This window comes from Amphibalanus amphitrite, unplaced genomic scaffold (genome assembly GCF_019059575.1).
Source record: "Amphibalanus amphitrite isolate SeventyFive unplaced genomic scaffold, NRLGWU_Aamphi_draft 000104F_arrow, whole genome shotgun sequence".
NCBI lineage: Eukaryota > Metazoa > Arthropoda > Thecostraca > Balanomorpha > Balanidae > Amphibalanus > Amphibalanus amphitrite.
The window spans coordinates 193,713-215,695 of NW_024881599.1; the positions used below are offsets into that span (position 1 = coordinate 193,713).

Consider the following 21,983-nt stretch of genomic DNA (forward strand, 5'->3'; position numbering starts at 1 on the left):
CAGGGAACAGCGTGACATTGTTTCGTCCCGCGACTTGGAGACTCTGTGACCGAACTCCTGAACCGTCCAGCGAACAGGAGGCATTAGCTGAGACGATCCGCCACCACAAGGAACCGCTGACTACGTCGCTGACTGCTCTGCCGTTTACTAGAGGAGCTAGAAAAGAGTATTATTTATTTTTCCATTTCACTTCGACCCACATTCCTGTCACTAAAAACATCCTACTAAAACAAATATCTGTATATAAATATTAAAAACAATTCACCTGCAGCTGTGTCCATACACAAAATAGATTGCTATTAGGTACTCTGAACACGTTCAGTCTCGAATATCGGCATTCCCAGTCGCAGCCGCAGCGTTCTGCGCCCGTACAGAGGCAATACCGCGACAGTGCAGCCGCCGGTGCCGCAGCCGGCTGCCCTTATTGCTGCCAGAGAAGCACACCTTGTTCAACTACTGAGATTGCATCATAAGCCACTTGTCTGACTACATTAGCGGTACAGCGCACACGAACCAGAGGCAGGAGGTCGCCCGACGCGCGGCGCGGGCGACTAACTACAGCAGCCGGGCCTGGCGAGATTCGACAATGACTACGGGCACCAGGACGGCTGCGTCATACAGTGACGTCATAACATACGTCACACAGCTGCCTCCACTGACACAGTGGAGACGATACATGAACACACTAGGCACTGGACGCACCTCACTGAGCGAAACTAAACGCAGCGCAGGGTCAGAACACCAGCGAACAACACAAAACGACAACAGTCCTATGAGCACAGTCAATAAACAATCAGTACATGGATCGTGAGCTAGTGAACAGTGAAATCAGGTGGCAATGACGAACAACACATGAACACATGTACACAGCTGTCTAGTCTAGCGGCCCAGAGTGCACGAAGAAGCGCCTAGCAGCACAGACACAGATACCACAAAGCTTTGCCGTTCATATTTAGCCAGGCAGCTATCTTGCAGACGGTGAAGTGCGTATAATTTACTAGCTGCCAAACATATCCCTCATAGCTGCGCTAGATTGCCGCTGCAGAGTAAGTAAGCGGCCTTTCTTTCCATGAATGATATTTCACTATTACCATTGGCTTCACAATATCATGCCAGAAGCGAAGCCATCAACCAGCAGGCAGCCATACCTTCAAAACAACCATATTCCAAAAATTGGCAACAACTCAGACTGAAATCCCACCTTCATAAAATCTGACGCGAGATTCTGAATTTCTCCATCCTCTTTTAGCTGCTTGAAAAACTCTTGACATCACAAGACCGCCACCCCATCTTAGCCTGCGCGGAGAGTTGTCCCCTGACCGCGGATAGTTTTCACCTAGGCGCGGAGAGTATGCCCTCCTAGCAGACGCTGAAGTCCCAGAGTTTGACCGTCTTGTCGTAGCTGCCCGAGAAGCCAATCTCAGCAGACGCTGAAGTCCCAGAGTTTGACAGTCTTGTTGTAGCTGATTTCGACCCTGGCAGACGCTGAAGTCCCAGAGTTTGACCGTCTTGTCGTAGCTGATTTCGACCCTAGCAGACGCTGAAGTCCCAGAGTTTGACCGTCTTGTCGTAGCTGCCCGAGACGATGACCGAGTCGTTGAACTGGACGCACGTGACACCATCTGTGTGCTGCCGCAGCGTCACCAGCCGCTGGCCCGTGTCCAGAGACCAGACCTTGAGGGTTTTGTCGTCCGAGGCGGAGACGATGCGCCACCGGTCGGCCACCAGACACCGCACCACGCCTGAGGAATGGAGGGGAGGTTATATACAGATACAGACACCGCACCACGCCTGGGGAATGGAGGGGAGGTTACATACAGATACAGACACCGCACCACGCCTGAGGAATGGAGGGGAGGTTACATACAGATACAGAAACTGCATCACACCTGTTAGACAGGACAGGGCGGGTTATATAGAGACACTGTGAAATTTTGTCGTCTGAGGCTGGAGGTACCCAGTATGGCCAAATTGGTGATGTTGCGGGGAAAGTCACCCCCAATGAAAAGTATAATGACATCCTCAGAAATTCTAAAATTACATCATCACGACGTTTTTGTCGTAAAAGCATACCTACCTAGTGTAGGAATAAAGACTGAAAATGTTCCAATGTACGATTCGCACCATCATACTCGTACTGTCGCGCTTGCAATGTCGTTTTTTACATCTTTAATGACAACATTTGTTGTTGTTTTTTTACTTTCCACCAGAACTTGACGTCAGGTATAGTTTTTTCCCACATTGTCTGTAAAACTGCACCTAAAATGAGGCTGAAGACGAGTTTTTTGAAAATAGTGACATCCTCGTACGACTTTTTTATACATCCTCCCCCTAACGCTAAACCAATTTGGTCACACTGGAGGTACCTACCAGTTTCCCTTGATGAAGAGCCATGGAACACAATTCTACGAGACTGAATAATCTCGGACAAAGACCACGTCTGGAAGACTCAAACAAACGTAGCGGATTAGCTATATACCGAAAAAAAGATCATACAACACGATCCTGGAGACCGACAGCATCGCTGCCAGCTCTTCAAATGGATAACGTCAGCGACTAGAACGAGGACCCAGTCTGCGTGGGTGGCAACAACTAAATGTTGGGCGCGGTTTCGGCCCGAACAGGACGCCACATGAAGCATGAGGGCGGGATTGTAGTGTGGAAGGAAAGGATGACACCGTACTACGCACGAGACCACCGAATGTTGACGAGAGCACCTTAGCCGGCCCTCCCCGCCCCTCTCGGCTCTGACCTGTGTGGCCCTCGTTTTTCATCCAGTCGAGCACAGCCAGCGGCTCGCCCGTGTCAATGTTCCACAGCCGTATGGTACAGTCCAGCGAGCCAGAAATGATGCGCCGGTCGTCAAATGTCAGCGTGGTCACCGCGCCGCCGTGACCCTCCAGTGTCCGCAGACAGCGGCCCTCAGACAGGGACCACACCTGGGGATAGACGGATACAGTGGGTAACACACCGGCCCTCGGCAAGCGAACACACCTGAGGAGGACAGATACAGTCTGGGTAACACACCGGCACACCTGAGAGGCCACACATGGGGAAGGGGCGGAACAGACTACAGACTATAACAGTGGGTAACACACCGGCACACATACAGCGACCAACTCCACTACAAAAAAATATGGCAAAAATATCATCGCCTACCCCTCATCACACCCTAGTCCCGGTCTCACCCTCTCACTCCTCCTCTCACCCACTGCTCACCTTTATTGTTTTATCGGCGGCGCCGCTGACCAGCCGGAGCTGCTCGAACCTCAGACAGAGGATCTGCCCAGTGTGGCCGGTGAGGACGGCCTGACAGCGGCCAGAGCGCACGCACCACACTCGCAGTGTGCGGTCGTACGAGCCGCTCACCACCTTCTCCTCGTCCATCTGAGGCGGAGACGGGCAGGAGGCGTAAGGTGGGAGACGGAGACGGAGAGAGGCCGGAGGCATTAGGTGAGGGCAGAGACGGACACGGATGGGAGACGTTAGGTGAGGGTCGGAGACGGAGACGGCGGCGCCGCCGTCTTCTTGAGTTGGGTGTTAAAGATGGAGGACAAAAACAGTTAGAGCCAGGATTTTCAGAGTTAGAGTAGGAGTCGTAACAACGCTACCACGACTCCAAAACTCTCCTCCTAGCGCCCTATCGCCTCCTCCCCACATTCAGGCACATCTCCGCATCCCTCCGCGTCTCCCACTCCGCAGTCCTACTTTAAATCTCACTCTAGCCTTACTCATTGTTCGCTTTGATTTATCCGCGGCAGTAGCCAGTAGCGTTACAAAAATAGCAGCAGGCCCTCCAGAATGTCGCTGGTCACAGGTCGCAGGTCTCTGCGCCCTCACCGTGCCCACTATCCACGGACATAAATTCGGCGTTCGTCCAGCACGAGAAGCGGGGTCTCACCTGAACGCAGCGGACCGTGTCGCCATGTCCGACCATGGTGACCTTACAGGCGATACTGGACCACTGCAGCTGGGTGGACAGGTCCCACACCTGAGGGACAGGGAGGGGTGACCTTACAGGCGATACTGGACCACTGCAGCTGGGTGGACAAGTCCCAAACCTGAGGGACAGGGAGGGAGGGGTGACCTTACAGGCGATACTGGACCACTGCAGCTGGGTGGACAGGTCCCACACCTGAGGGAGAGGGAGGGGTGACCTTACAGGCGATACTGGACCACTGGGTGGACAGATCCCACACCTGAGGGACAGGGAGGGGTGACCTTACAGGCGATACTGGACCACTGCAGCTGGGTGGACAGGTCCCACACCTGAAGGAAAGGGAGGGGTGACCTTACAGGCGATACTGGACCACTGCAGCTGGGTGGACAGGTCCCACACCTGAGGGACAGGGAGGGTGACCTTACAGGCGATACTGGACCACTGCAGCTGGGTGGACAGGTCCCACACCTGAGGGAGAGGGATGGGCGACCTTACAGGCGATACTGGACCACTGGGTGGACAGGTCTCACACCTGAGGGACAGGGATGGGTGACCTTACAGGCGATACTGGACCACTGCAGCTGGGTGGACAGGTCCCACACCTGAGGGACAGGGAGGGCGACCTTACAGGCGATACTGGACCACTGGGTGGACAGGTCTCACACCTGAGGGACAGGGATGGGTGACCTTACAGGCGATACTGGACCACTGGGTGGACAGGTCCCACACCTGAGGGACAGGGATGGGTGACCTTACAGGCGATACTGGACCACTGGGTGGACAGGTCTCACACCTGAGGGACAGGGATGGGTGACCTTACAGGCGATACTGGACCACTGCAGCTGGGTGGACAGGTCCCACACCTGAGGGACAGGGAGGGCGACCTTACAGGCGATACTGGACCACTGGGTGGACAGGTCTCACACCTGAGGGACAGGGATGGGTGACCTTACAGGCGATACTGGACCACTGGGTGGACAGGTCCCACACCTGAGGGACAGGGAGGGCGACCTTACAGGCGATACTGGACCACTGCAGCTGGGTGGACAGGTCCCACACCTGAGGGACAGGGAGGGCGACCTTACAGGCGATACTGGACCACCTGGGTGGACAGGTCTCACACCTGAGGGACAGGAAGGGCGACCTTACAGGCGATACTGGACCACTGCAGCTGGGTGGACAGGTCCCAAACCTGAGGGACAGGAGGGGGGGGGGTGACCTTACAGGCGATACTGGACCACTGGGTGGATAGGTCCCACACCTGAGGGACAGGGATGGGTGACCTTACAGGCGATACTGGACCACTGGGTGGATAGGTCCCACACCTGAGGGACAGGGATGGGTGACCTTACAGGCGATACTGGACCACTGGGTGGACAGGTCTCACACCTGAGGGACAGGGATGGGTGACCTTACAGGCGATACTGGACCACTGGGTGGACAGGTCTCACACCTGAGGGACAGGGATGGGTGACCTTACAGGCGATACTGGACCACTGGGTGGACAGGTCTCACACCTGAGGGACAGGGATGGGTGACCTTACAGGCGATACTGGACCACTGCAGCTGGGTGGACAGGTCCCACACCTGAGGGACAGGGAGGGCGACCTTACAGGCGATACTGGACCACTGGGTGGACAGGTCTCACACCTGAGGGACAGGGATGGGTGACCTTACAGGCGATACTGGACCACTGCAGCTGGGTGGACAGGTCCCACACCTGAAGGAAAGGGAGGGGTGACCTTACAGGCGATACTGGACCACTGCAGCTGGGTGGACAGGTCCCACACCTGAGGGACAGGGAGGGTGACCTTACAGGCGATACTGGACCACTGCAGCTGGGTGGACAGGTCCCACACCTGAGGGAGAGGGATGGGCGACCTTACAGGCGATACTGGACCACTGCAGCTGGGTGGACAGGTCCCACACCTGAGGGACAGGGAGGGTGACCTTACAGGCGATACTGGACCACTGCAGCTGGGTGGACAGGTCCCACACCTGAGGGACAGGGAGGGCGACCTTACAGGCGATACTGGACCACTGGGTGGACAGGTCTCACACCTGAGGGACAGGGATGGGTGACCTTACAGGCGATACTGGACCACTGGGTGGACAGGTCCCACACCTGAGGGACAGGGATGGGTGACCTTACAGGCGATACTGGACCACTGGGTGGACAGGTCTCACACCTGAGGGACAGGGATGGGTGACCTTACAGGCGATACTGGACCACTGCAGCTGGGTGGACAGGTCCCACACCTGAGGGACAGGGAGGGCGACCTTACAGGCGATACTGGACCACTGGGTGGACAGGTCTCACACCTGAGGGACAGGGATGGGTGACCTTACAGGCGATACTGGACCACTGGGTGGACAGGTCCCACACCTGAGGGACAGGGAGGGCGACCTTACAGGCGATACTGGACCACTGCAGCTGGGTGGACAGGTCCCACACCTGAGGGACAGGGAGGGCGACCTTACAGGCGATACTGGACCACCTGGGTGGACAGGTCTCACACCTGAGGGACAGGAAGGGCGACCTTACAGGCGATACTGGACCACTGCAGCTGGGTGGACAGGTCCCAAACCTGAGGGACAGGAGGGGGGGGGTGACCTTACAGGCGATACTGGACCACTGGGTGGACAGGTCTCACACCTGAGGGACAGGGATGGGTGACCTTACAGGCGATACTGGACCACTGGGTGGACAGGTCCCACACCTGAGGGACAGGGAGGGCGACCTTACAGGCGATACTGGACCACTGCAGCTGGGTGGACAGGTCCCACACCTGAGGGACAGGGATGGGCGACCTTACAGGCGATACTGGACCACTGCTCAGCTGGGTGGACAGGTCCCACACCTGAGGAACAGGGAGGGGAGGGGTGACCTTACAGGCGATACTGGACCACTGGAAAGACAGGTCCCACACCTGAAGGAAAGAAAGTTGAGCGGTCGATACATAAGAGTACATGATCGAACCACCCAACAAGCAGCTATGCTTCAGGAAGTAGTCAGATTATACATATACGCAATGCGAATCTTCAAGACGTAATTCACACAAGCGAATAACTGATTGACCCATGACTGTTGATAATATGGAGAGAGCTAAAATGCCAACTACAATCTACATTCTAGCAAATCCAAACACCTTTTCTCTTCTCCCAACGAGCTCCCGAACCGTTATCGTCGCGTAGAGCGCCGTGTCCCGCACACCTCACCTTGATGGTGGTGTCGGTGGAGCCGGAGACGAGCCGGTTCTCCAGCAAGTGGAGGCAGCGCACGGTGCCGGAGTGGCCCAGCAGCGTCATCACCGACCACGGAGAGTTGGTGCGGATGTTCCACACCTGCAAACAGGCGCTCACCGTCAGCAGAACACACACACAGCGTCATCACCGACCACGGGGAGTTGGTGCGGATGTTCCACACCTGCAAACAGACGCTCACCGTCAGCAGAACACACACACAGCGTCATCACCGACCACGGGGAGTTGGTGCGGATGTTCCACACCTGCAAACAGGCGCTCACCGTCAGCAGAACACACAGCGTCATCACCGACCACGGGGAGTTGGTGCGGATGTTCCACACCTGCAAACAGACGCTCACCGTCAGCAGAACATACAGTGACAGAACAGACCACGGGGAGTTGGTGCGGATGTTCCACACCTGCAAACAGGCGCTCACCGTCAGCAGAACATACACACAGCGTCATCACCGACCACGGAGAGTTGGTGCGGATGTTCCACACCTGCAAACAGGCGCTCACCGTCAGCAGAACATACAGTGACAGAACAGACCACGGGGAGTTGGTGCGGATGTTCCACACCTGCAAACAGACGCTCACCGTCAGCAGAACATACAGTGACAGAACAGACCACGGGGAGTTGGTGCGGATGTTCCACACCTGCAAACAGGCGCTCACCGTCAGCAGAACATACACACAGTGCATCACCGATCACGGAGAGTTGGTGCGGATGTTCCACACCTGCAAACAGGCGCTCACCGTCAGCAGAACATACACACAGTGCATCACCGATCACGGAGAGTTGGTGCGGATGTTCCACACCTGCAAACAGGCGCTCACCGTCAGCAGAACATACAGTGACAGAACAGACCACGGGGAGTTGGTGCGGATGTTCCACACCTGCAAACAGGCGCTCACCGTCAGCAGAACATACACACAGTGCATCACCGATCACGGAGAGTTGGTGCGGATGTTCCACACCTGCAAACAGACGCTCACCGTCAGCAGAACACACACACAGCGTCATCACCGACCACGGAGAGTTGGTGCGGATGTTCCACACCTGCAAACAGGCGCTCACCGTCAGCAGAACACACACACAGCGTCATCACCGACCACGGAGAGTTGGTGCGGATGTTCCACACCTGCAAACAGACGCTCACCGTCAGCAGAACACACACACAGCGTCATCACCGACCACGGAGAGTTGGTGCGGATGTTCCACACCTGCAAACAGGCGCTCAGGGTCGGCAACAGTATGTCGACTAGCGACAGTATCGGCCAGAAAAAGTTCGTCATTCTGGCTTAACTTCAAGCTGGTCAAGCCAATGGCGTGTCTTCTTGATTCTAAGCTGAAGAAAGTTAACCCTATTCCTGGCGGGCTCCGCCGGGACAAGAAACTGGCGGGGGGGGGCCGATTCGGCCCCCCCCCCCTGAGATCTCGAGAACGAAGCAAGATAGCGACAAGCGGTAAACGGCATCGGATACGCATGGACAAGGTCTACAATTTTTACAAAGGTCATTTTCAGGTCAGGTCAAAGATGACGTCACAGGGGTCGAAAAAGTCAAAATGGCGGCGCTAGATATGGAGAGAGTTTTTCTCGAATAACTTTCGAATTAGTCAAGATAGGAACAAACTAAGGGCATCATCGTGATCCTCTCGTCAATCCGCATCGAATGATATATATGTTGACCTCGAAAGGTCAAGGTCAAAGGTTGACCTCAGGTCACGTGACCTCGAGGTCATCATGTATATCATTCGATGCGTCTTGACGAGCTGAACACAATGAGACCATCCACGCGTCTGTATCTTGTTCCTGTACGGAGTTATTGGCCAAAAACCTTTGGTGACCTTTGATGACGTCACATGACCTCACAGCTGCCCAACAGCAAAACAGACCTCAAGGTAGTGAAGGTTGATCGTATATGAAGTCATGTATGGTATATGGGGCCATTCCGACCCGTTTTAGTGGTAAAAACAGGGAGTTGATTTTTCCCCCATTGACTTATAATGGGGAGGTCGTGAAACTGACCTGACCTTAGGTCACCGATATCAAAATTCCGAGATATACAAATTGCACATACTGGTACCCTAACTAAAGCCTGAAGAGAAGAAATTGATCGGTCAAAAACTCTAGCTCTGGCGTGATTGCAAACTTTTCTGAGGTAGGGTCACCAAACCGCCTCTGGTGACCTGACCTGAGGTCAGATCAACTCAAAATTTTCAGACATGTTGCGTAGAAGCCTTTTAGGAAAAGTCAGTAAATTTGAGCTTCCTAGCTCAACGCGTTTGGGAGAAATAACCAAAAAACCTCAGGGGGGCTCCTGAGGCCCCCCCCCCCGCCAGGAATAGGGTTAAGGAGGTACCTATATCCGTATCAGCAACATGGATATAAATGTTATGAATGGGTTGCCGCAGCTGCACGCACACAATAATCAATGACCAAGTTAAATTCATCAACTGCAGGCAACTCATACATCGATGCATTATCCTATACCACTCATATCCAGAACATCCCGTCCACCCACCCTTCCACCCTAATACGTCGCCGCGGTCACTGCGCATTGCACGGACGACTTTACCTTAATACTGTTGTCGTGTGAGCCGCTGACGATGCGCGTGTCGTCAAACTGAACACAGGAGATGCCCTGGCCGTGACCCTCGAACGTGCGCACGTGACAGTGGCCCTGCAGCCAGTTCCGCCGCAGACGGTACCGCTGGATGAACACCTGCAGTAAGCAGAACAGGGGGTGACGGTTGTCAGTTAGTAATTCCAGATGGGCTTCTGGCAGCTGGAGGTTTAGTGAGGTGTCATAGCCCTGATTATTATGATAAAGAGGGAGAAATGATCTACGCGCATAATGCACATGTTGTGGAAGGTGAGCAGATTTTAGCTACAAAAATAAAAACTTCATACAAAGATTAAATAGCGCGCAACGATAGCACCTGATCGTCGGTGGGCTTAAATTTCATTAGTTACGAGCCAAACAAAGCCAATGCTTACAGCTGATTACATCCAGTTATACAGAACTGCAACACACTCCGCCCACCTCACCCATCCAGCCCCTCCACTTCCTTCCCAGCACCCTCCGCCCCGTCTCCCTCTCCACCTCACCTCCTTCCAGTTGACCCTGCCGTCGGCGTCGGTGAACTCGGCCACCTGTTTGCGGTGGGTCTCGGGCGACACCTGCCACTCGGAGAGGGCGCACAGTCGGCGCCAGAGCAGCCGGCCGCCGGCCAGCACACGCCACTGCCTGCCCAAAGAGCGGAGCGGCGGAGTCACAGGGGGTCGCGCAGCCGAGCTCCGGCAGCCGTTGGTAATCAGCGGAGTCAAGATACGGTATAAGGTGATCTAACGATGTCAGCTATATCGTAGAGATTAACCCGCGCACCGACGGGGGGGGCGGATATCCGCCCCCCCCCCCTGAGGTTTTTCGCGGATAGCGGGAAAACCGCGGCGCGTAGCGCCGCGAAATTTGGTATGACTATTCTCTCATCAATTTTACACATGGTGTGCAAGTTTGAACCTCCTAACTTTTAAGGTCAGGTCACCAGGTCACTTTGAATGACCCAACCTCAAGTCACTTTTTTGCAACTTTGTCACCGTGCCAGAGCTACAGTAGATGTCGGAGGCCTTTGAAAGTCGCAGGATGTTATTAGGTCATTAGTAGCTACAATTTGTATATCTCGGAATTTTGATGTCGGTGACCTAAGGTCAGGTCAATTTCGCGACCTCCCCATTATAAGTCAATGGGGGAAAAATCAACTCCCTGTTTTTACCACTAAAACGGGTCGGAATGGCCCCATATACCATACATGACTTCACATACGATCAACCTTCACTACCTTGAGGTCTGTTTTGCTGTTGGGCAGCTGTAAGGTCATGTGACGTCATCAAAGGTCACCAAAGGTTTTTTGCCAATAACTCCTTACAGGAACAAGATACAGCCGCGCGGATGGTCTCATTGTGTTCAGCTCGTCAAGACGCATCGAATGATATACATGATGACCTCGAGGTCACGTGACCTGAGGTCAACCTTTGACCTTGACCTTTCGAGGTCAACATATATATCATTCGATGCGGATCGACGAGAGGATCACGATGATGCCCTTAGTTTGTTCCTTTCTTGACTACTTCGAAAGTTATTCGAGAAAAACCCTCTCCATATCTAGCGCCGCCATTTTGACTTTTTCGACCCCTGTGACGTCATCTTTGACCTGACCTGAAAATGACCTTAGTAAAAATTGTAGACCTTGTCCGTGCGTATCCGATGCCGTTTACCGCTTGTCGCTATCTTGCTTCGTTCTCGAGATCTCAGGGGGGGGGCGGTCATCCGCCCCCCCCCCCGTTGGTACTAAGTTGGCGCAGACCCCCGTCGGTGCGCGGGTTAACTCTTAGCTATAATTAGCACCATTTACAGTGATAACATGGTCTGCGCCTTAGGCAGAAGCCACATTGTCTGCATCAGCTAGCCATCAGTGTAGATAATACGTCGATAAAATCGAAAACAAAACTATGAGATCGGTGAAACTTGTGCTCTTTTCTATCGCCTCCGACGACCAATTTTATCTACCGATTATAGTAAGATAGCAGTCTCATGACATACTACAATCTGTTATTTTTCGTCATTCCTATGTATTATAGACCTCTGTATGTGAATACCTCAGTATTCGGTGGACTGAGCTCTACGCTCCACCACCAGTTCAGCGTGACTCACCTGCAGACGGCCGAGCAGCGTGCCAGGCTGACCGGATCCAGGTAGGAGAGCACCTTGGAGACCACGTGCGCCGGCAGCCACGACAGCAGGTCCTGGCAGTTGGGTGGACACCGCTCGTGCAGAGAGTTCTGCAGCCGCACTGACAGCAGGTGGTTCTGCGCTGGACCGCACAGGCCCTGAGAGGGGAGAGGTCGCTCGGTGGGGCCAGTGGGCCGTGGGGCATCGGCAGGGCGCATGGGTGCCGGTGCAGATTACGCTTGTTTAGAAAAATAGTGCATGAATAATGTAAGGAAATTGACGCAACAAAGCTATCGATTTTCAACGGCGTTCTCGTTCAAACGCTCACTTCTGCACATAAAAAATGGCTAAAGCAGCTGTTCATGACCAAAACTAAAATAATAACTCACAGTGAGATCACAGGTGACAGGCAGATGTCCTACTAACATACCATGAGTTCCTGAAGAACAATGTTCTTCTGTTCATCATCGAAGTCGCGGAACCAGACTTGAAATGCATTCAGCTTGATTCGAAAGTCACGAACGCACAACAGGCGAGGAGATATCCCCTGAAATGCACAAATTATACGGGGTGATTACTGATCACCACCCACATATCGACACCTTTTTTTTAAGGGACTATCCCACCTTTAACATGGGGTTTGAGTTGAGATAGTCAAGTTTGCGGCGAGGTTCAGAAACCACTATCTATCTAGGTTGCAACCCCCGCGGCCTCTCGGTGTTGAAGAAATTCGTTCCCTTCATTTGAAAATGGGCCTTGTACAAGGCCCTATCTTCAACATGGAGCGACCGTTAGTGTGACGTCACCTCGTTTAGTCATTCTGATTTAAATGGGTTTGTTCGTTGAAAAATCGCTTAAAACTTGGTCTGAACTTTGTTGTGGTGCCTACAGAGTAAAAAGAATCAGCTTTATGACAGTAATGTGGCCTGGGGAAGCAGGTAATTTTGGGCTGTGACGTCACATATTTGAAAGTTTGTGTTTGGAATATGGGAAGCCTAAGATGTTTAATGAAAAATAAATGCCAGAACCGTGTTCCTGGTCATCCAATCTATAAAGTCGGGCACAATTTAACTGGTTTTAACAACATTTTAGAAGGTGGGATAGTCCCTTTAAACCCCACATTTGTTCTCCGGTGAATTTCAGACAAGTTGGTTAGAGACCTTCAAAAAAGGTACAATCACTCAATTTTTCTCAAGTTTGTCTGTCTTGGCAGATAAAGCAATACCAGAACAGGCTTAAGAACACACATATTTGATCAGGATCGGACGATTGGACACTTTTAAAAGGAGATCTTTCGTGCCTCCCGGAAATTCACGGGAGAGCAGATGTGGGGTTTAAAAAAAAGGTGTCGATATTGTCTCAACTATCAGCACAGGTAACCACTGGAAAAATCCAAAACAACAGCTGCAGCACTCCTGCCTTTGAGTGTGTTAATAACTCACACAAGTCCTTATTTTACTCTGCTTGAAAAACCTGAAGCTGGCCTTAGAATAAAAAAGTAATAGTGGGAAAATTCTGCGAAAAGACCAATTTTTCGATCAAACTCGAACCAGCCAGACCAAAGACAATCCAACTGACCTGCGCCTGAGCATTGCAGGGTTTGCATTGACGAGGGAGGCTGTGATATTTCCTAGGGGTGGAGATGAAATCCTGGTTACTGATGGGCATGGCAGCAGTGTTGATTGCTTGGTTGTCAAGCCATGTCTAGCTGTCTTGGGTCATGGTGCCAGCTGTAACAAAGCATGGTTACAATTCAGAATTCATAGCACTAGAACTCAGTGATTTTTCTCCTTGGAAGACCGAAGGGACTATGACATATATTTTGTTCGTTTTCAAGCTTCAAAAAATAGGATTTTTTGGCTATTATATAAAAACATACTTCTTCTATTTTTGGGCTCATATCCAAAATATTCAAAAATCAAAGATAGCAGTTTTCATTGAGCTTCAGTGAGCTTATCAGTGAGCTTTAAGCACTCAGATAGTGCTATGACTTGCATGTACAGTTCAAACACAAAACTGCAGCGTACATTTACAACTCAAATATACCTAGGTAGCCTACACAATATGCTACAATTATTATCCATTGTGTATTTATGTCCAAGTAATGCATAAAAAAACAAAAGAAGCACCATAGGCCATTGAACTTAACACATAGGTACCAATTCATGGAGCAAGATTCTGCAGAATGCATAATAAATTAGGGTTGAGGTTAGTTACAAAAATAATTGATATCTTAGCAAAAATAATAATTTTCATTAAATGAGAACCTTTCAGGTAGGTGCTCTCCATCATAAATTTGAGGAGAGAATCATGAGTTGAACTTCTCAGAGAAAATAAGTGGGCAATGGCATGAGTCAATTGCATCCTACAATTACCTATTGTAGAAGTAAATTGTACAATTCACAAAATATTGTTAGCCCTTCATGAAACACAGACCTGTAAGCATCTAATTGGCTTGGCACATTACTAATGGTTATGGATATATAAACAGAACACACAAGCAATAATGGAAATCGAAGCTCCAATGTTGCAATTCATATGACTTCACACCTTCTTGTCATATTCTAGCATTACCCATTGCAGACATAGGTATCACAATTAACTGTGTGAACTAAGAAAATCATTACCTAACTATGAAGATATTCTGAGTTTGGTTGGAGCAGATACCTCAAATCAGTTGGCAGGGAATTAAGTACCTACGTGCATTTCAGTAATTTACAACTTGAGTAACAAATAACCTTCACTAAATTAAATATGCTAAAAATATTATTACTGTTGATTGTCTATTCCTTCTAAATTAAATTACCATATGTGTAAGATGGCCTGATGGCCTGTCCAAAAATCATGAGATTTCTCTGCCCTGCATCATCTTTTGCCTATAAAGTGTAAAGGTTCTAAAAGTTCTTCATGTGCACTTCCTGTAAGTTATGAAATCCTATCCAGAAGCACCGTAAAACGGGGTGTTAAGGGACAGTTTTGAGGTGTTTTGTTATATAACTCAAGAAGGGTTGGAGATAGAAGCATCAAATTGTCAGCATTTTATGTGGAATTTGGTGCTTTACATGCCTGCCACATTAAAGTTTTTAAAATTTATGCCTGCATATTATTTTTTATTATTTTTCATCACTGTCCCTTAGCACCCCAATGTGGGGTGTTAAGGGACACCTATATTATTCCAAGAAATGGTCATCAAATGCCCACAATTAGGGTGTGGAAGGGCACACAATTTATTTATTGAAATGTTTTACATATTCTGTCACAAAACAAGTCAGGTTCATTCACCACTAATGACCTTTTTAGGTAATTACGTGTAATGCAGTTTACGCTTGTGGAAAATGTGCTAATTATAAGGTAAACAGAACCAACTCACCTTGTCAACTCACCTTGTCGGGTTCCATCCACTACCACCAGTCGGCAAGGAAAAGGCTCGATGGATGGAAGGACGGGAGGAACCCTGCTTCATATGGCGCGCCAGTTGACAATCTCAGGATAAATCGTCATAGCATACACGCACATAACTGGAGTGTTGCGCCACCATTTAGACTAACATTGACTACATCGTGTTTTTACAATAGAATAGCGAATAGTAAAAAAGTGTTCATCATACAACTTACATATACTCGACAAGTCTATCCGGAATAGCTCCAACTAATCCATGTTTAAATGACTGAAGGTCTGGGGCATTAACAACATCTGGTGGTAGGCTGTTCCAGAGATGCACACATCTGTTTGAAAACGAGCGCTGTCTTATGTCTGTGTTGGCGTGAGCGACAGTGATCTTAAAGGCGTGGCCTCGAGTGCCGGTCTGGGGCTGAGTGAACATGGACTGCGGCATTATGTGACTCTTTCCATGGAAAATCTTCCAGTATTGGATAAGGTCCGCTCTTATCAAGCGTCCCTGAATCGAGTACAGTCCTAGTTCACTCAACCTCTCGGCGTAAGTAAGCTCGCGGAGACCTTGTACACGCTTCGTCCATCGCCTTTGAATGCGCTCTAACTTACGCATGTCGCCAACGAATCCCGTATGCCATAGACACGAGCCGTATTCAAGAACGGGCCGGATATGGGTTGTGAAGAGAAATATCATTAACTTCGGGGAACGGGAAGCAAGAGCTCGAAGGAAGCTGTGGCAAATCCCAGAGGCCCTCTGTGATAAGCAATCAACGTGTTCGTGAAACTTCAGTGAAGTGTCTACGATCACCCCCAAGTCACCGTGTGAAGTGGGTGTGGGCAGACGACGTCCGTTGAGGGTGTAGTGTGCTCGCGGAGTGTCCCGTCCCCTGGAAAATCGTAGGACGGCACACTTGTCAGTATTGATTCGTAAGCCCCAAGAGATAGACGTGTTGTAAAGAGTGTCTATGTCTGTTTGTACCTGTGTTTCATATTCGCCTTGCGTAAGTGAGTGTCTCCTATCAGTACTAGCATAGATCTTCAGATCGTCAGCGAATATCTTAAAGCTGGACTTCAATTTGTACGCAATGTGATTGATATAAATGAGAAATAAAAGCGGGCCTAATACTGAACCTTGGGGAACGCCACTCGTGACCTGCCTTGGTCTGCTCAGGCGGCCCCTGACATTCACCTGCATCAATCGGTTAGTTAGGAAATGTTCTATCCACCTGAGCAAATCTCCATGGATACCAACACTGCGGAGCTTCGTCAGCAGGATCTCATGTCGGACAACATCAAAGGCCTTGGAGAAGTCAAATAGCACGACGTCAACGAGTCTGTCATTGTCGACACATCTAGACACTTCTTCATAGACTAATAGAAGCTGGTCTGTAGTGGAACGACCTGATCTGAAACCAAACTGGTGGTCAGATAATATATTGTGCTCCTCTAGGAATCCTGTAATATGCCTGCAAATCAGTCTTTCCATTGTCTTACAGCACACAGAGGTAAGGCTGATTGGGCGATAGTTCAGCGGGTCGTATCTGTTCCCTTTCTTGTAAATTGGAATAACACACGAGTTCTTCCATGCTCCAGGCACAATACCTTCCCTCAGCGAGCGTGAGAAAATGACATATATGGGATAAGCAATGAAATTGGCACATTGTTTAAGTACTAAGGGATGTAGTTCGTCCGGGCCCATCGCAGAGCTACCATCAATACTGATCAACAGTGCCTTGACGTCATCCTGAGAAATGGTTAAGGGAGGTATCAAGTTATCACTGATTTGGTGTCTTTCTTGGACCTGAGGAATGTTAGAACAGTACACCGAGCTGAAAGCTCCCGCCAAGCATTCTGCCATCTGCAGGGGATCAGTACACATTTGGCCGTCATCAGACCTAAGGGGTCCGACAGTAACAGGTGCTGATTTCTTAGATCGAACATATGCATGTAATAGTTTGGGGGCTTCTCTCCAGTCATCCACCAAGCTGTCCTCGTAGTTGGACTGAGATCGTGCTGAAAAAGTAAGGCATCGTCGATTAGCACCTGAGAAGGCCATGTAGGCCTCAGTTGCAGCCGCTGAACGCCTGCCAAGACGACGGCGAACAGCTTTATAGTTGGTCCAGGCTTCCTGTCGCCGAGAAACAAGATCAGCGGGAGGGCGTACCTGCCACGGCGGGCTGGTTTTGCCAGGGGCCGGCGGTTTGCATGGAACACAGTCTTTTACCAAGTCATTAACAATTGAGATAAACCTGTTGAATGACTGGCAGCTGTTTAAGTAAGCAAGCTCATAATCCCAATCCACCAGACTCAGAAAGTGACTTAGTTTAGCATAGTTACCTTTGTGCCACAACATTCTGCTTGGGACCTTATCATCTAACACATTTTGTACTTCAAAGACATAATCAAAAACGATTGAACAGTGATCAGAGCCAGGAAACGGAGGTTCAACATGTGTGTCACCAACACGATCAGGTTCAGTTGAGAGAAGCAGGTCCAGTGTATTTCCAGATCTGGGAAAAGTGACATCAGTTACCCACTGGGTTAGACCAAGAAGATTAAAAGCGTCAACAAACTGTCTCTCCATGGGAGAGCCCTGGTTGGATAGACCATAGACATGTGAGTTCCAGGTTATTCCTGGCAGATTAAAATCTCCTATGACAATAGCCTCCCTGTCTCTAACAGTGTCATCAAGCAAGGAAAGGAGCTCCTCATTCTGAACTTGAGTGTAGGAAGGAGGCCTATAGACCACAATTACATAAACATTGTACTTTGTCAAACGAAATACCAGAACATTTGTCATTGGGCACGAGACACTATCCACATTAATATCATGATGCACATACACACAGACACCATGTTTTTGTGTGGTACCAGTCACATCATTTCTAAGGATATCATACTGTGGGATGGCAATCGAGGCGCTGTTGATACAAGGAATGAGATGGGTTTCAGTCACAGCCACAATCTTCACATTTCTTTTAGAAATGAACTCAGCAAGGTTACCACGTTTGGCACATGTGAGACCATTCAAATTTGTCAGGCACATTGTGAGAACATCAACACCAAGACTGGGAGAACATCTACCTAGTTTGACTGGGAGAGTTCTGGGTTGGGTCCAGTCAGACCTGAAGTGGGAACGGTTGGTGCAGCAGCCGCAGCTAGCTCCCTGGGGGCAGAGGCAGAGGAGCTCTCACCCCTCACGCTCTCCCCCGTCCTGTCTGGAGGTAGATCAGCCGGGGGAGGGTCACCAGCAGCGCCAGCCTGTGCGCTATGCAAGGAGGGTCCTGACACACCAGGGCCCTGCCGAGGAGCAGGATGCTCGGGTCCCGCAGCACCAGGCTCCTGTGAAGGAGCAGGGCGATCACTGGGGGTCACTGCTGGAGCCTGCTGGTTCCGCTCAGAGTGGTAGGCATCTCTGCGAAGTTTAAGGGCACATCTCTGGTTATAAGTTAGGTCCCTTCTGATATACACTCTGTCATATTCTGTCCCCTATAGAGTCTTTGCTTTGTCAAGCACAAGTTTTCTATCACTTTCATCAATGATCTTCCCACGATACAATCCTGCATGTCCTGGGATGGGTACAATGTCAGTGAGTTCCACCTGTTTCCCCATCATCCTACGGGTCATTTCTCCGAACTCAGAGTTTACAGCCCTGGTAGAGGTAGATTTGAGGCCATGGATGACCACAGAATCCTTACGTTTCTCTCGTTCATGCAACTCACGCAGTTCCTGTCTCACTATTTGTCTGTATTCTGTGGATTGTGGGCTTGAAGTGATAGTGCCAGAATGTCCAGTCAGTGCGGCAGCATACGTGTTCTGTGTGGTACTGGAGCGTGTGTCAGTTGATGTTGTCACAGAGGTCGGGGCAGTTGGACGAGGAGCTGAAGATAGGGCTTTGACTTGTGCTGTCAGTTCAGCAACGGCAGAGCATAGGCCCTGCATCTGTTGGAAGATCTGAGCAAGGGTTCCAGACAAAAGATCATCCTGGTGCTTGGATGAGGATTTACCCATTTCAGCGGCTCGTGTAATACGGCACTTCAGGCAAAAATAACTGATACCCTGGCCATCATGCTCGAGAATGGCATCAATCACCTTGACTGGCAAACCTGCACACATTTCTGTACCATGCACCCATGCCTCACAGTGATCACATCCTATGCACCCATCCAGCACCTCCATGGAGCATGAACCACACTGTTGCTTCCCATCCTGATTAGCAGGTGCATCACCTGATCCAGCTGAGGCACCAGCTGAGGGCCCCCCCGTGCTGCGCTTTGAAGTACCGGAGGCAGCATTCCGCACACCCACACCTCGTTTCCGTGGGGGCATTTTAACAGTAAAGGAGACACATAAAGCACATACACACAGCAAGGCAAGCTAAAGCTAGCGCCACCAGCAATCAAGCACTTGCAGGGGTGAGTAGTGCTGAAGGGCAGGCAGCCAGTAAGGGGTGAGGAAAGACCAGAGAGGAGACTGTGGAGCTTCTGTACTAGCAACAAGGTGTCGAGAGCATGTAGGGACGACAGCAATCCATGAAGGTACTAGGTAGTCGCATGCAGATCAAGCAGACGATATGTGCAGCAGACACAGACGTGCAGATCTCCGTGCAGATCACCGCAAGTTGATAGCGGTGTTTGGCAAGCAGCACAAACCGGGCTGACTCCTCCCAATGTCAAATGCCACTCTTACTTAAAAGATAATAACATGAAATTGAAAATGAAACATGAAAAATAACAAAAAGTAATCTGTCATCAATAAAAACCCATGTTGAAGCTAGTCAGTAGTCACTTGTCATTATGTTGCCCTCTTTGTTTTAGCCTTTTTATGATGACATCACATTTACCTACATCAGTCTCCATTGACCCATCATTGTAAAAGAGAGTGTGAGATGTTTTGTTACATAACTTGAGATGTGTTAGAGATAAAAGCATGAACTTGCCAGCATTTTATGTGGAATTTGGTGTTTTCTTTGCCTACTGAAAGAAAACTTAATGAAATTATATTTATATATTATTTTTTATTTTTTCTTCTCTGTCCCTTAGCACCCCACATCCACCTCAAAATATGCATGTATCCAGAAAAGATAAGAGGATGATGAATGAATGGGTGGATTTGCACAAGTTTTTCAGGAAACATGTGTAATACATGTGACAATACACCTATGCATTCATTTTCCCTGTACACCCACTTGTTTACGTGGTACACACAGATTTTTGGAGATGTTTCAATTTTGTGAAAATGTAGCATGATTTTCAAATCCATTTTTGAACCAAATCACTTGCATGAAAAACCATACCATTTTGTCCTATGGTTAAGAGCAAAACAGTGTCAACTACCACACTGAAGTTTTTATTGAACCTTCCCAAATTAGGAAGTTAATATGACTCAAAGTTTTTCCCATGCAACTGTCCCTTAACACCCCACTGTCCCTTAACACCCCATTTTACGGCATATTTCAATATAGGTAAGACACCACTTGTTTTAATGGAATCGCCTATTAGCACACTGCGCAGGGAATTAATCCCTTACATGACCTCATGAAAGGTAGCCTAAATTTGCTAAAAAAAAAACAGGAAAGAACTTACTAAAATTGTGTTTTACCATTGAAAAGAGCCTCTGTGCAGCCTTTATGATAGTTAGATTTTTGTAAGGTGAAATAATTGAATGACAGCTTGGTTGTGTGAAGTGTGAAAACTTGGCACTATTGAAAACAACACTTTTCCTAAAAAAGATAGGGTGATTTTTACTTACCATTGCTTGCAATCTATTCATGCGAGCAACTGTTTTCTTATCCCCGGGTAGGCAAAAATCAGGTCAGGTAAGGTTAGGTTCTTTTTGCTTTTATAAGGCCATATTTTATTTTCAATATATTTATTCTTTCTATTTTATGGAATTCTAGAGTATTTTTTACGTTACAATTCTGCCGCACTTCGCACACACAGCGCGTAAACATCGAAACTGTGTCGGCAGCATAATTTCTTTGTACGAAATGCAGTTGGTATAACTGATACATAAAAAATTATTGTCCATTTCAGTGTTTCCATGATGGTTTCCACATTATTTAGCATGGAAAAGTAGATTCTGACTAGAAAATGTATGATTTGATAGGCAAGGCAAAGGTCTTAAAAATCACCTAAGCCTATAATACCCCATGGTAGAAGAAAACAATCTCTTTCAGACCTTCCCTTCGCTTCTCAAATTTCAATCTGGCTTTCTAATAAATAATAACCAAGCTAATTGTAATGACACGTTGTCAAGAGTCAAGAGTTAACGAGTTAACTATATAGTACATACCATTGTAATTTGACAGCACCTCTTCCCTAAAGAATGGCTTAAGACATTTTCCGTGAACTTTAGTCACTGATAGACAGCCCCCGTCGATATATAATTGAATTGTTTGGGAAAATACCTTGCATCTACACACACGCCGCGGTTTCTCTCCGGCTTCTCTCCCTTTACAACACTTCGCAAACCAAGGCGGCGTTCGATGTCTCCCGGACGGCAAAGATTCTTTGCCGTCCGGCCAATCCCGTCCAAGGTCAGCGGGGGCTCGGCTGCGGTTATGAAACGTGATTGGCCGGACGGCGTAGAATCTTCGCCGTCCGAGAGACATCGAACGCGGGGCAAAACAGTGCTTTATACGCTTATGGTCACAGGGGAGCAATGCCGC

At 49.4% G+C, this 21,983-nt stretch overlaps 1 protein-coding gene across 4 annotated transcripts; it reads right to left on the reverse strand.

Annotated features, from left to right (window-relative positions):
- Window positions 1–157: 157 nt before the first annotated feature.
- Window positions 158–21,781, reverse strand: LOC122380675 (F-box/WD repeat-containing protein 7-like). 4 transcript variants are annotated; one of them, XM_043364047.1, is made up of 11 exons: window positions 21,723–21,781; window positions 13,499–13,650; window positions 12,351–12,467; window positions 11,903–12,078; window positions 10,300–10,438; window positions 9,767–9,913; window positions 7,160–7,285; window positions 3,902–3,991; window positions 3,220–3,387; window positions 2,753–2,939; window positions 158–1,742 (listed from the first exon to the last, which is right to left on the reverse strand). In XM_043364047.1, the coding sequence occupies exons 2-11, from the start codon at window positions 13,586–13,588 to the stop codon at window positions 1,531–1,533; spliced, it is 1,452 nt and encodes a 483-aa protein (XP_043219982.1). In that variant the 5' UTR covers window positions 13,589–13,650; window positions 21,723–21,781; the 3' UTR covers window positions 158–1,530. The 4 variants fall into 4 exon arrangements, with proteins under 4 accessions (XP_043219982.1, XP_043219984.1, XP_043219983.1 ...); XM_043364049.1 differs by having other exon boundaries at window positions 21,608–21,770; XM_043364048.1 differs by lacking the exon at window positions 21,723–21,781 and adding an exon at window positions 21,065–21,103.
- Between the last annotated feature and the right edge of the window lie 202 nt (window positions 21,782–21,983).

Coding starts and splice junctions, on each gene's coding strand:
- LOC122380675 (XM_043364047.1), bottom strand. CDS start 13,588: ATGCCCATCAGTAACCAGGATTTCATCTCCACCCCTAGGAAATATCAC. Junction 12,468..13,498: donor CCTGCAATGCTCAGGCGCAG/GTCAGTTGGATT, acceptor TGTGCATTTCAG/GGGATATCTCCTCGCCTGTT. Junction 3,992..7,159: donor CCACCGACACCACCATCAAG/GTGAGGTGTGCG, acceptor CCTGTCCCTCAG/GTGTGGGACCTGTCCACCCA.